This window comes from Bombus pascuorum, chromosome 7, assembly GCF_905332965.1.
Source record: "Bombus pascuorum chromosome 7, iyBomPasc1.1, whole genome shotgun sequence".
Lineage (NCBI taxonomy): Eukaryota > Metazoa > Arthropoda > Insecta > Hymenoptera > Apidae > Bombus > Bombus pascuorum.
Genome location: NC_083494.1, coordinates 4,930,263 through 4,944,280, shown reverse-complemented (window position 1 = coordinate 4,944,280; position 14,018 = coordinate 4,930,263). Strand labels below are relative to the sequence as shown.

Here is a 14,018-nt window from a genome sequence, read left to right as displayed (position 1 = left end):
AAACTAGATCAAGGAATATACTTGTGCCAAGCAAGTCCCATATCTATTATTAATAAATAGCTGACACTTCATAAAATCTATATAAAGTTATGGAATGTGTTTGAATAAGCGCATGTTCCAATCATTCTAAGATCACAATATTGAATAGATATGTATACGTACTGTCTCTAAATATGGTTGTTTTCATGAACGTTATTTTTATTGACATTCAGTTATATTTTGCTTTTTACTTACATTAATGAATATCAACTATTGTAGCGTATACTCACGCTATACAACTTTAATAATTCCCAGATGTTACGTCTGGTGACTCACTACCTGGACCAGGCCACACACCGCTGGCAAGATGGCAGCCAGATATCTACATATCCATACTGCGTACCCTCAATAGCATTAAGTTTCCTTCATAAATCTCAGAAATTTTCTAGTTAAGGTTCTTCAGATCGAACAAATATCTTTTTACTGACTTGCTTTCTAAAGTATATTGTCCACTACGGGTTGACACAGGAAAATTGGTTTTTCTCACGTATGACGCTTCCTATTAGCAACTTTATCTCAGGGTCGGTTAGCACCCTTGCTCATCTGTCAACATTTTGTTTTTCGTGGAGGAAATCCGCACGGACACCCGCCGCTTCTAGGGGGGAGAGTCGGGTGTAGGAAGAGGCGTGGTAGTGTCGGACTCCAACCAACCAAAACCTCCACGATGACCGTCCCTCTTGCGATCGAGGGGTGCCCGGGAACCGCTGAGGCGACACACCAGGCACCCCCGCGAACAACAATCTGTCCGCAAATGGCGCGGTGTGCTGCCATGTCACGTCGCGTCCCATCCCTCGGCGCCGTCCGGATCCCCAACCGGACTGTTTGGTGGCCCCAGGGTGCTAGAGAGTCCAGCACCTAATTTTAAGCCCCATCGGAGGTCGCGGTGGCCCTCGCGCGACCCGTGTAGACGCGTCCACGAGCACCGCTGCACCCACGTCAGCCGATCCTCTCGGGATGGAAATCCCGCTCCCTCACCCGCTCCGCTACATCCTTCCGCAGTATAACTAGCTCGCAGAAAGAGGCTACGGCATTCCTGCCTCTCTCGCTCGTTAGCAATGCCTCAAGAATGGCCGGCGGCGAGAGGTCGTATCCTATTTCCCCGGTGAGAGAGTGGCGCGGCGCCGCCCATGTCGGGCAATTTTCCAGCGTGTGCTGCGCCGAGTCCACTCTTGCACCGCAGTGGTGACAATGCGCGGTCGCCCCTTTCCCGATTCGGGGCAGATACTCACCGAAACACCCGTGTCCTGTGAGCAGCTGCGTCACCCTGTGGGTCAAGGGAGGTGCGTCTCCGTCCAACCAAACGTCCCAGTTTGGCAGTACGGCTTCGAGGTCCCTTAGCCTCGACGCGCCCGTTCTTGTGTCGAGGCCGGCGCGCCATCTTCCGAGCAGTTCCCGCCGAGCTTGTGCTTCCGCGTTGGCGTCCATCGCACCAACTCCGCCCAGCAGACTCCGAGTGCGGAGATAAATCTCGCGACACCTCAGGGCCTGCAGCTCGAACGGGGGAAGCCCGGCGAGCACCGCCGCCGAAATGGTGCGAAAAACCCTCGTTATTCTGATGGCCACCGCCCTGTGCAGCCTCCTGATCGCTCGAAGATTGCGACTGTTAGTCACCACGTCCTCTGCCCAGATCGAAGCTCCGTAGAGGAGCTTTTCTCGCACCACGCTGGCGTACAGCCTACGCACTCTAACACCGGGGCCGCCTAGCCGAGGCAGCAAACTTCCTAAGGCGTTCGCCGTCTCCTCGACTGACGGTATTAGACGCTCGAAGTGAGCGCCGAATGTCCAGTGACTGTCGAGAGTCAGGTCCAAATATCTCATACTGGTCCCGACCCGGATCCCTGCCCCCGCCAACCCCAGGCGATAGTCCGCCGGTGGCGTCCCGTGATCGGCCCTCCGGCATCGCCTAGGACTTCTCGGGGGATACCTCCAGCACCAACCCTTTGATTGCGGCGACCGCGCAGGCCAGCGCTAGTTCGGCCAGACGGACGGTTCTGCCCCATGTCGATCCCCATACCAGCACCAACGTGTCGTCGGCGTAGCCTGTCAGCGCCAAGTCGGGGGCATCGGTGCCCGAAGCACCGTATCGTACGCGATGTCCCACAGCAACGGGTCCAGTACAGAACCTTGCGGGACACCACGGCTCACCGCCCTCCCCATCATCCTTCCGTGTAGACGACATTACGGTCCCGGATCACACCCGCAGGTAAGCGGGCACCCGATGGAACTCGAGGGCCCGGCTTATCCTGTCCCAGGGGATGCTTTTGAAGGCTTTGACAACGTCTAGCGACACAGTCAATGCCTCGTAACCCCGCCGCATGGCCGCCTCTCCGAGGGTGCGAACACGGCCGATGGCATCGGCCGTAGACCGTCCCATCTGGAAGCCAAACTGAGCTCCAGAAGCGTACAGTGGACACCTCCGCTGCCGCCTCGACGGTGGCCAGTCTCTGCCGCCTCGACTGTGGCCGGTCTCTGCCCCCTCCGCATCCGCGACGGCGGTGTTGGCGATGACGACATGTGGATGGATGAATCCGGGGAGCCGAAACTACCGACAAGGACGTGGGATCGAGCAACGGTCAAGAACATGCGGTCGCCGCGTATCTACGGGAGAGGGTGCGCTCTCTGGAGAGTGAGGTCAGTCGTCTGCACGAGATGGTGGAACGACTAACCGAGAGAAGGACGAGGGGGATGGAGCAAGCGATGGCGACCACCACAACGAGGGGGGCAAAAGGAAAGGCCCCCGAAGCCCCAGCGAGAGTGACTATGGGTAGCCTCCTTCTGCAAGCTAGTTATGCTGCGGAAGGGGTTGGCGGAGCGGCTGAGGGGGAGGGTTCCCCATCCCGAGAGGATCTTACGCAGGGAGGGCGTAAGCCTGTATTAAAGGTAAGAGGTTATCTATACAAGCCGAACCTACATTAAAGGTAAGAGGTAATCTATACAAGCCGAACCTCGTAGTTAAAAGCGAGGAACGGATTCTCGTGGTCAACGTTACTGTCCGCTACGAGAAAAGAGATTACCTTCAAAAAGCGGAGGAATAAAAACCAGGAAATAACAAACATGTCTAGAACATCTGATGAACACCAATTATAAGGCAAAGTCTTAAGGAAATAGGAATTTTAAAGATTAACATTAAAGCGATAGTCTTAAATGTGTTAAGAGGTTCCATCGAGTCGTGCAATATATGTTTAGATGTAATAATATTTATTTATTTATTTATTTTAAGTTATTGACTAATTGCTGAATTTAACTAATTACTTAACCCTTATTATTTATTTATTTTATTTATTGATCTAATTATTTACTTATTTATTGACACAATGGTCAATTTTGGTTTATTGAATTTTAGAATCCCCACGAGGGGGTGATTTGAAAGTGTGATATATCTCTGGGTGAAAGCGATACGCCGCTTGATAACGGTCGTATCGCAGGTCCCATTTGAGATCGTAGTTGCTCAGGGGCAAGGGATATCGCGATCTCTTCTCCTCGAGTCACACTCCTACATCCCTGTGATACCGCCGGTAACACGTTCGTCGTATCTGGGTGCGCGTCGTCGTGTCTCATATGCGGTTGCCATGGCTAAACGGAGCGTGAAGAACCCACCAACACCTGGCGTAACCATCGAGCTAAGCAAGAAACATGATATAATTTCTATTAGATGTATTATCTAAAGGAGTCGGTAGTAGATCAAGGAATCTGTAAATGCATAAATTAAAAACAGCAGCTCATGCATACATAATGTTATGTGGATAACTAAAATGATGACGACTTGGGCAATCCTTGGACAAGATTTTGGACATAATTGGACTTAAGGCCAGTGTTACATCGATCGACCTAGACCGGGCCATTGGTTAAGTAAAAAAATCAAATATTCAACTGTATTGGACTATAAGAGCTGTAATGGAAATGCTAATATTTAGAAAAGCAATGCCTTTTAAGAGATATCGGCAAATTTCGAGATTTTTACATTTTTCTGATAATGAAATTGCTGATAGTAATGACCGACTTCGAAAGGTAAGACCTATAATCAACTTCTGGAACGAAAAATTTAGAGAAATTCACACACTCAATGAATATGTCAGTATAGACCAATCTTTGATGAAATATAAAGGCCGTTTAGCGTACAAACTATTCAATCCGTCGAAAAGAGCTCAATTTGGATTAAAAATTTACAAACTGTGCGAGGCAAGTACCAGTTTCTGTCATGGATTCAAAATATATACCGGTCAGGACAAAATTGATCGAAATGATAGTGAGTCGAAGAGAGTTGTGATAGAGTTGTTAAAATCTATAATAAACAAGGGATATACTTTATTTCTGTACAACTAGTACTCTTCACACAAACTCCTTTTAAAATTACACCAGAAAAAGAAACGTTATCGGGACAGTATGTAAGAATAGGAAAAATATACCAAAGGACATTCAAAACCGTATTTTATAGAAAGAAGAATGTTTATGGACGTGCTGCAATAATTTGATAGCTCTGAGATGGAAGGACAAGCGCGATGATGTATATGATATCAACGAAACACGAAAGTGTAGAGATAGTTGGGCAATCAGACAAAGAATTCCAGAAAGTAATGAAGCCTATATGTATCCTGGAATATAAGAAGAGTATGGATGCAATTGATCATCGAGATCATATGTTATCTTGTTTTCCAATCATGAGAAAAGTCATCAAAGGATATCGACAACTTTTCTTTTACATGTCAGATATGGCTCTGTTCAATGCCTATATTATGCATAAAACAATGCACATTCGAAAAAGGGAGACATATGTTGATTACCAAATAAATATAACAGAGGCAGTTTTGCAAAATGTCAAATTACCAGACTACAAAACGCGTGGGAAATCTACATCAATTGATCCTCTTCGACTCCAAGCACAATATTGGGCTCATTTCTCAAAAAATATCGATCCGACGCCTCGAAAAAAGAATCCAACAAGGATGTGTAAAGTTTTTCATAAACATAAAATACTAAGCAAAACGAAGTGGAAATCGCGAAATGTAAAGTAGTTTTACATCTGCCAGAGTATTTTAGGAAGTATCACGCCCTGGAGGTGTTTTAGAGTTTTGAGTATTTCCTTATTAGATATTAATTCAAGGTGAACATATCTTATAACTGAAATTTTTGTTTATAATCTACTACTTATTTTTAGGCATAGTATTATTACATTACTTAGGACAAAATTACATTTGAAGACGCATGAATTTCTATTGAAGTATTGTTTATTCATGAAATATAATTACGAGTGTCATCTATTACAAAATATAATATATATATAATATCTATTAAAGGACAAAGGATTAGAGATTACTTTCACAACAGCAGTATCACGTAAAACTGATTATATCATTAGTATTTACATTTCTGCTTGTATTGTGACTGTTCTCGAGCATCAATCAGGTTTGTTTATCACTCTTTGACGCCTACAACTTGGGTCCGAGTTTCGTCGAGCGAAATGGCACGGGAAGGGGTTAATTCGCTCCAGGAACTTTTCCATCCTGCAATACGTGCTACGTAAAACCTGCTTTTTCCATGGAGGAAGTCCGCACGGACACCCGCCGCTTCTAGGGGGAAGAGCGGCGTGATAGTGTCAGACTCCAACAGACTAAAACCTCCACGATGACCGTCCCTATTGTGACCGAGGGGTGACCGGGAACCGTTGTGGCGACACACCGGGCCCCCCGCACACAATATTCCGTCCGTACTACGTCTCGCCCTCTCCCAGGGGCCGTCCTGATCCCCAACCGGACTGCTTGGTGCCTCCCGGGTGCTGATAGGTCCAGCACCTAACTTCATTCCCCTTCGGAGGTCGCTGCTGCTCTCACGCGCCTCAAATAGGCGCGTCTTCAGACACCGCCGCGCACTCGTCGGCCAATCCTCTCGGGATGGGAAGCCCGCTCCCTCTCCCGCTCCGCCGCCTCCTTCCGCAGCATAACTAGCTCGCAGAAGGAGGCTACGGCCTTCCTGCCCCTCTCGCTCGTCAATAGCGCTTCAAAAATCGCCGGTGGCGAGAGGTCGAACCCTATTTCCCCGATGAGAGAGTGGGCAATGTTCCAGAGTGTGCTGCGCCGAGTCCACTCTTGCGTCGCAGTGATGGTAACGCGCGGTTGCCTCCTTTCCGATTCAGCACAAATACACGTCGAAGCATCCATGTCCCGTGAGCACCTGCGTCACTCTGTAAGTCAGGGGAGGTGCGCCTCCGTCCAGCCAAACGTCCCAGTTTGGGAGGACGGCCCCGAGAACCCTCAGCCCCGGCGCGCCAGTTCTTGTGTCAAGGCCGGCGCGCCATTTGTCGAGCAGCTCTCGCCGAGCCCGCGCCTTCGCGTCCGCGTCACTCACTTCAACTTCGCCCAGCAGACTCCGGTTGCGGAGATAGATCTCACGACACCTCAGGGCCTGCAGCTCGAACGGGGGAAGCCCGGCGAGCACCGCCGCTGCCGCCGCCGAAATGGTGCGAAAACTCCTCGTGATTCTGATGGCCACCGACCTGTGTAGTCTCCTGATCGCTCGCAGACTGCGGTTGCCGGCTCCCAGGTCCCCTGCCCAAATCGGAGCTCCGTAGAGGAGCTTTGCTCGCACCACGCCGGTGTACAGCCTACGCACTTCGACACCGGGCCCGCCCAGCCGAGGTAGCAAACGTCCCAAGGCGTTCGCCGTCGCCTCGACCGACGGTATTAGACGCTCGAAGTGAGCCCCGAATGTCCAGTGAGCTACGTAAAACCTGGTGACGACGTGTCACGTCTGGCCGTCAATAAAAAAAGATTGCCGAAATTGGACATGACAGTGTATTCCGTGTCAGGGATGTAAAGTCACTAGATACGTGGCGTTCAGCATTCGCAAAGCTACCAATATTGTCTAACGTGTATCGACCGTTTTTTACGTTGGCCCGAAGCGATATCCATATCGGATATGGAAGCGTCAACTGTTGCTTCAGCCATCTTTTCTACGTAGATAGCTCGTTTTGGCGTACCATCGAAAATAACAAATGATTCAGGACGCCAATTCGAGTCACAATTATGTAAGGGATTATGCTGGTTGCTCGGTATCAAACATTTACGCACGACGGCCTATCATCCCCTGTCCAATGGAATGGTAGAACTGCTACATCGACAATTGAAAGCGACAATCAAATGCCACGATACGAGCAACTGGGTTGAAAACTTGTCGATTGTACTATTGGAAATTCGAACAGTCATTAAGGAGGGCCTGAACGCAACGGCTGCCGAAATGATCTACGGCACGGGAATACGATTTCCAGCGGAGTTTTTCGTGCCGACAGTTCGGCAAGCGACCTCCGAATACGCGGACCGGCTAAAAGAGCGAATCGGGAAAATATTGGGTTGACAACTAAGTGATTGCGAATTTTGTCGTTAGGCGATAGTGCCTTCCTTGTACACGACAATATCGAACGGCAATGTGCCGAAAGCCGCGACGTGTTAATACCGTTTGAAATTGAAATTGAGCGAAGCGACGGACAGGCAAATACACGCGACAAAGACACAATAAATATATACGTTACGCGCACGGGCAGGAAAGTTCAATTCACCGATAGGTTACAGGCAGGTTTCGGGTAAAGCGGTAGCACTTGTTGGACTTGGAAATATACCTACGAAGACTTTTTAAAACAAACAACAACAAAAAATAAACGATATTACTGTTAAGGGAGTGATGTAGCGGAACATGAGTCATAGGACGATTCGAATCGGGAATGATTCATATTGTCGTGCCTTAGAGCGTTAACACCGTTTTGATTTGATAGGTTCAAGAAATAACGAACGCATAAATAACAAATATCAAACCCACCAATCGTTATAAATAGATGAACATCCTTTCTAGGAATAATCATTATGGGCAGTCTTTATAGTGAATCATAAAGAGAGTCTTCAGAGCGAATCAGTAGAGAGCGAGCATCATAGCGAGTCCTACAATACCATCCAGCGTGGGATGGTTACGACCGACATACACTGTCTCTGGTACTTGTACTTAAAGTAATTTTAATATAATTGACTATTACATTTTAACACTCGTCTCTGTAACAAACCAACACGTTTAGTACCATCTCAGTCAAGTAAGGAGAACCTCTATCACCACTCCTATTCAATTTATGTATTGAACAATTATTAGAAAAATTGCAGGAAAATACAGTAGGTCTGACAACCGACGTAGAAATGGGAAATGAAATTGCCGTCTTGACGACTTTGTCCTCTTCGGCGCCAACAAAAAAGAGACACTTTACCAACTAGATATAACCAATCAATATTTGAATAAATTAGGAATGATCATCTCCACATCAAAGTGCATATTGTTCCACACAAAAACGCATAAAGGCACATGGTATACGGTAAACCCGGTTCTAACAATAGCTGGAAATGAAATCCCAGCGGTGGATTCATATACTGTATCTAAATACCTTGATGCGAAAGTCGGATCATGAAGTGGTTTAACGAGTGAAATCATAGTTCCAGATATAGGTGAAATCATAAAGAGAATTCAACAGATGCCTTTAAAACCACATCAAAAGATAGACCTACTTATATTATATGTAATATGGACTCCCGTCCAACGCGGGTTCTCCAAACCTCACAAGTCCTTCGCTCTTCCGGCGTCGTCATCTCGACCACTAAACCGTTGCCGTTGATTTTCTTAACGACTCCAACTTGAATTCTCTTTTTGCGGGGATTGATGAGCATAAACACCGCGTCGTCCCGGGCTTCCTCGCTCGCTTTTATCTTCCCGTCTTCCGCTTCAGGGTGGATTATGACCACGATCTTCGATGGTGTTGTTGCATGTTACTTTGACTTTCTCCGCGTGAGTGAGTAGTCTGGATCCGCTTTGTCTCGTCTGCTATACGACTGTCTCGAGTCGCTTGCTAGTGTCGCGTCGGTTCGAGATTATTTCACGTTCCGCACATAAGGTGAGAGATTCGTACTCCAATTAGTAATAACAATTGATAGTTGTTTCAAAATTGAGAGGACTTGAGAGGATTTTTATATCAAGGGTTTGGCTGCTGTGGAGGGGTTATCGCTGGATGTCGGCACACGGGTATGCTGTTACTGCTTAATTGTAGTTTTGATGGCTATAGTATGTGAACTGGTATGTAAAATATGATTATCCTATATTCCGAGATCACCATCACACTAGCTTGCAGCGATTTACTTACTGTGTTCAATATAGCGATTCCGTGGCTCTTTGCCTCTAGTGAGGTCTGTTCCACTTTGCCTATGAGGTAGATATTCTAGAGCAGATGTTCTTGCAGCAAACCTCGCATGCTTTTAAAATGCCTCATTATCGTCGCCGTTTGCTTCATATTTACCTTCTTGTTTGGGTCCATGTGGTAATGTGCGGGAACTCACATACAGGATGACGCAGGTGTTCATCGGGTACAGAATGGCTCTAGGAGTAATGGTCTCTCTTAAAGTCCAAGTTAGCTTGCGAGATTGACTCCCATAAAATGGGAGAGGACGCGCAGGAATACAGCGGCAGTAATTTGCAAGAGGTTCCGGGAACTCGTGTTAAGCGTGTAGGAAGGCCGTCGTGAAGTCTTAGTCGGTGTGGGTCCGACAATACTCCACTGCTTCCCAGAAAAGCGGCACATAAATAGCAGCGCAGTACCAATGAAAATTCAATTCAGTTTAGTTATTCAGTACGAGTTTACTTCTAAAAACCAATTTATTGCTTGGATCTTCGAAAGATTCCTAATCGTTTGGTTGCTCTAGGATCAATCCGGCCAATTATTCCTGGTTCGATCCAAGCTTAATGAATTAGCGAGACACGGAGCTTAAGACTTTAAGCATTTCAATTATTGTATATATTCAAAAACGTTTCATAAGATTATAAATTTCAGTGTCGAAACTTTCAATATTATATATCACTGTGAGTCAAATACTTGTTATTTTAATTACTATATTTATATTATTATAGAATTTCTATTTATTCAGAAATATCAGCAATTGTGGTTTCCAATGATTCCTATCCTAAATGATAAGTTTATTGATAGATGGATCTATTTACAATGGATTAAACAAGAAACGATGGTTATTTAACGTGAACTAAATACAGTAATATGCAATAACTAAGACAACTAAGTGTGTAATCCACAACTCATAACTAATAGCTTACAAATCATAACAACTCGCCAACTCAACTCTCTTCTCCGGCTCCTTGCAACTCGCCTCTTAGTTAACGACACCTCATAATTCGACTTTCAGTTAAGGACTGTCGATTAATTCGTCTTTCTCCCTTAAGCATTTCTTTGTCTTTCCTCATATCCCCACAATGTACGTATTCCGTAACCGTCTCCGATCATGATCACGAGGCCTTCTTCTGCGTAACTATTCGACTGAAGAACCGACGATGCATTTGTCACGTAAAATAATAAAGAAAAAAAGAAATTAAAAAAGGAACTTTTATTTAAGATACACTTCCGAGCTCTAGGCGTGATTGTTCAAGACTGACTTGGATGATTTTGGGGTGAGTATTTAAATTCTTTTGTTCGTGGGAGTGGGAAAAGGCTTCGGTCATATATTTCTGAGAACGGATAGAGTGACCGGATGTTATCCGATGCTTACTTATGCTAAGGCGCTTGGAATTTCGCTATCTTATCGCTTTGTTTAGTCGGATTTTGTCTGCGATATTTCGTATGTGACATTCCCCCCTTCTTAGATTGAACTTGGTCCCTCAAGTTTTCCTCAGGAGACTTTTGTGGAATCGGACTCGGCGTGGCTTGAAAATCACAGCTGATTCCTCTTCTTCTTCGAGGTGGTATGAGTCGGTTGGGTTATGGATGTTGGATGTTGCGACCGGGGCGCTTGGTGGGGATGTGGCATTGTGGCTATTGATCACGGTTTCATTTCGACAGCAAAATAAATTAATACATAAACTATTCGGTATACATTTCTTGACGCATTTGAATACCCCCATCTTGTTTAATCCGTATATACCTATCATGCTTAATGCTATGTACCCTAATATCTGGATCGTGGTTAACCCCCAATACTGTATACTCTTGATTCTATGTTCGAAATTAAGATTTTTTATCTCGTCACCTATTTTATTGATCGTGGTCTTATACCCTTGTAAGTTATCTATTATCTTTGGTGCTCGCTCGAGTTTATCTAACAGATGAGTGAAGCTATCGTTTGTTTTGAGCGCTAGGATCTTAGTTTTGATTTCGTATTTGACTTCGTGTTTCGTCTCGCCTATACGCATGTGTTCATCTTTGTACAATAAATCGCAGGAAGTGTTGGCTCTTATAATAGAGGGCTTGTCAAGTTTTTGCAAGGTGTGTTTCGTTTGGCAAATTGTGTCTATTTCTATCGGGTTCGCCGGTATCGCAATGTAGCTGTTGCTAGTTCTGAGTGGTATAAAGCTAATGTCTTCAATCTTAAACACAGTTATTTGGCAATGTTCGATATGATTTTTGAAGTTTATTATTTCGCTGTGACAATCGGTTCTCGAGTTTCTGTCATGGATTGGTATTGTTTGCTTGCATATAGTGGTTCCGGCTCGTTCTTTACAAAGTTTGTCGAGATATTCGATATCAGTGTTTATAAATGAAAGTCCTGAAGTTAAATAGATCTGATGTTCGACTACTGGAGTCAAAAATACTCCGTTTCTCTTACTCGGGATAGGATATACCTGTAATATATTCCATTCCGTGTTAGAGACTAAAGGTACTATGATTTTAAAGAATATTTTGTCACCTATTGTGAAGATTTTAAGATCACTGATGTCGAGTATAAACTGAAAATGTTCGGTTTTGGCAGAGATTGCGGTGTTGTACGTCTGCCTGCCTATTGCTTTGGCGTAGTTTTCTATAAATTCAACGGGGTCGAGTATTTGTGGGCTAATTATTCCCTGTTTGCCTAATATTATGACGTTAAGTATCTCGTCTAATTGAAAGTGTAAAGTTTGTATCGCGGTGTCGAGTTTCATAATCATTTTAAGCATAAATCTGTCGATATTTGCCTGTTGTTGTTGTCTTAATACATCGTTATATGTTTTCTCTAGGTGATTTAGGTTTTCCGAGTTTACAATTTTCCTAATAAGTGCTGTCTGATCTGCTATTACAGTCCTGATTTTATTGTTGTTGTCGAATAGTTTATCTATGTTTTCATTTATGAGTGTAAGATCGTCCTCGTCGAGAGTTCCGAATAGGCTTTTCGATACGGAACCTATGATGTTAAGTAAACCTCGTTTGCTTCGGGTGTGTATTAACGTTTTCAAGTGTTTTGCGAGTTGTTTCAGGTTATTGATACGAGTTTGTAAACTGTCTAACTCTTCAGCGTATTCTTTGCTGATTGCGCGTGAGTTTATTGTCGATTTATGTAATTCCATCGTGTTTATTTGCTCGTGTATGTCGCTAGTGTCTAATCCTACAATAATATTGGCAGTATCGCTATACAAATATCCTTTCCTTATGTTTTCTATGAATACAGAGTTTCCTTCTAGTGGTGTAATATTTATTTGCGCGGATATTATTCTGATAAAGAGGAGCGTCGACCTGGAAAGTAAGGTTTTAAACGATTACCGTGTATTTTCTTTATAATGTTATCAATTAAGATTTCGTAATAAGGAGTTTTGACAGAGTGGATTCTGTATGGTCCTAACCATTCAGTGTCTAATTTGTCCCTTTTGTGATCATTATGGATTAATACAAAATCTCCTTCTTTAAATACCGTTTGAATTTGAACTATCTTTCTCTTTTGCTCTCGAAGGTACCGTTTCTTACTGTTTATTAATGTTTTTCTCGCGATATCTAAATATTTATTTAACTGCTTTTGCCAGAGTGAGAACATATCATTGTAAGTTAAATTCGAAGTTTTCGCGATTGCCGATGGTAGATTTGCGTCTCTACCGAACGTTAGTTTAAAAGGTGAAAATCCGGTACCTTCGTGCACGGCTGTGTTATAACCCAAACATATGAAGTTTAATATCTCATCCCATTCTTTATCATTATTATCATGCAGACTTGTACGGATTAAATCTTTTACTACGGCATGTGTTCTTTCTAGAGATCCATTTGACTGGGGGTGAAAGCTAGTGGTTTTAATGTGTTTAATCTTAAATGCCTCTTCGAATTTTAACATAAGTTCACTAATGAAGTTTTGTCCCTGGTCTGTTAGAATTGTTTTGGGTGCAGAAAATATGTAAATGTAGTGTTCTAAGAGTGCATTTATTATGGATTCTGTCCGTTGTGTTTTTAGTGGTACTAGGATCAAGTATTTTGTCAGTTCGTCATGTATTGAGAGTATAAATTGGTTTCCTTTCTTAGTTTTGGTCATAGGTCCTATGATGTCCATAGCAATTTTGTCGTTAGGTTGTAATGGTGTGTCAGATATTATTGGTTCTTCTTTCGGTCTAATACGCGTTAATTTCTCCTTTTGACAAGCTTCACATTTCTTTATAAACTCTTCGACTTTATTCAATAAATATGGAATTTTATATCGTTCCTTTATTCTTTGGTAGGTCTTTTGTACCCCTAAATGTCCTATTGTACCGTTATGATTTTCCTGAATTATTTTCTCTATCTCTTCCTCGGTTAATTCTTGAATTAGGTCCCACGCGAAAATGACAGGATATCGGGTATCATTGAAATATATAAGCATAAGTTTGATCTGGTTCTTTTCTAATTCTGTAAACGTGTTGTCTCCTATACCTACTTTCTTGTTATTTCGTAATATGTTGTCGATTTTCCGTAACCATATTGCCTCGTCGAACTCTCCTAATTCTGTTTTAGTTAATTGATAGAAGGATTGGTCGTTAGGTTTCATTTCTAATCGCTTTGGGATTTCTGACTTCTTTTTCCATGTATTAAAATGTTGTAAGAAATCTAATGTTACTGTTCCTTCAGGGATTTCTACCTCATGAATCGCGTGAATTCTAGATAAGCTATCTGCGACTGGGTTTTCTTTGCCTTTAACGTATTCGATCGTGTATTCGTACTCCTCTAGTTTTAGTCTCCATCGCATTAATCT

The 14,018-nt window shown here is 43.9% G+C and overlaps 1 protein-coding gene across 1 annotated transcript; it reads right to left on the bottom strand.

Moving 5' to 3' along the window:
• Positions 1 to 975: 975 nt before the first annotated feature.
• Positions 976 to 1,857, bottom strand: LOC132909087 (uncharacterized). Its single transcript, XM_060963676.1, has one exon. The coding sequence runs from the start codon at positions 1,855 to 1,857 to the stop codon at positions 976 to 978; it is 882 nt and encodes a 293-aa protein (XP_060819659.1).
• Positions 1,858 to 14,018: the final 12,161 nt, after the last annotated feature.

Coding starts and splice junctions, on each gene's coding strand:
- LOC132909087 (XM_060963676.1), bottom strand. CDS start 1,857: ATGAGATATTTGGACCTGACTCTCGACAGTCACTGGACATTCGGCGCT.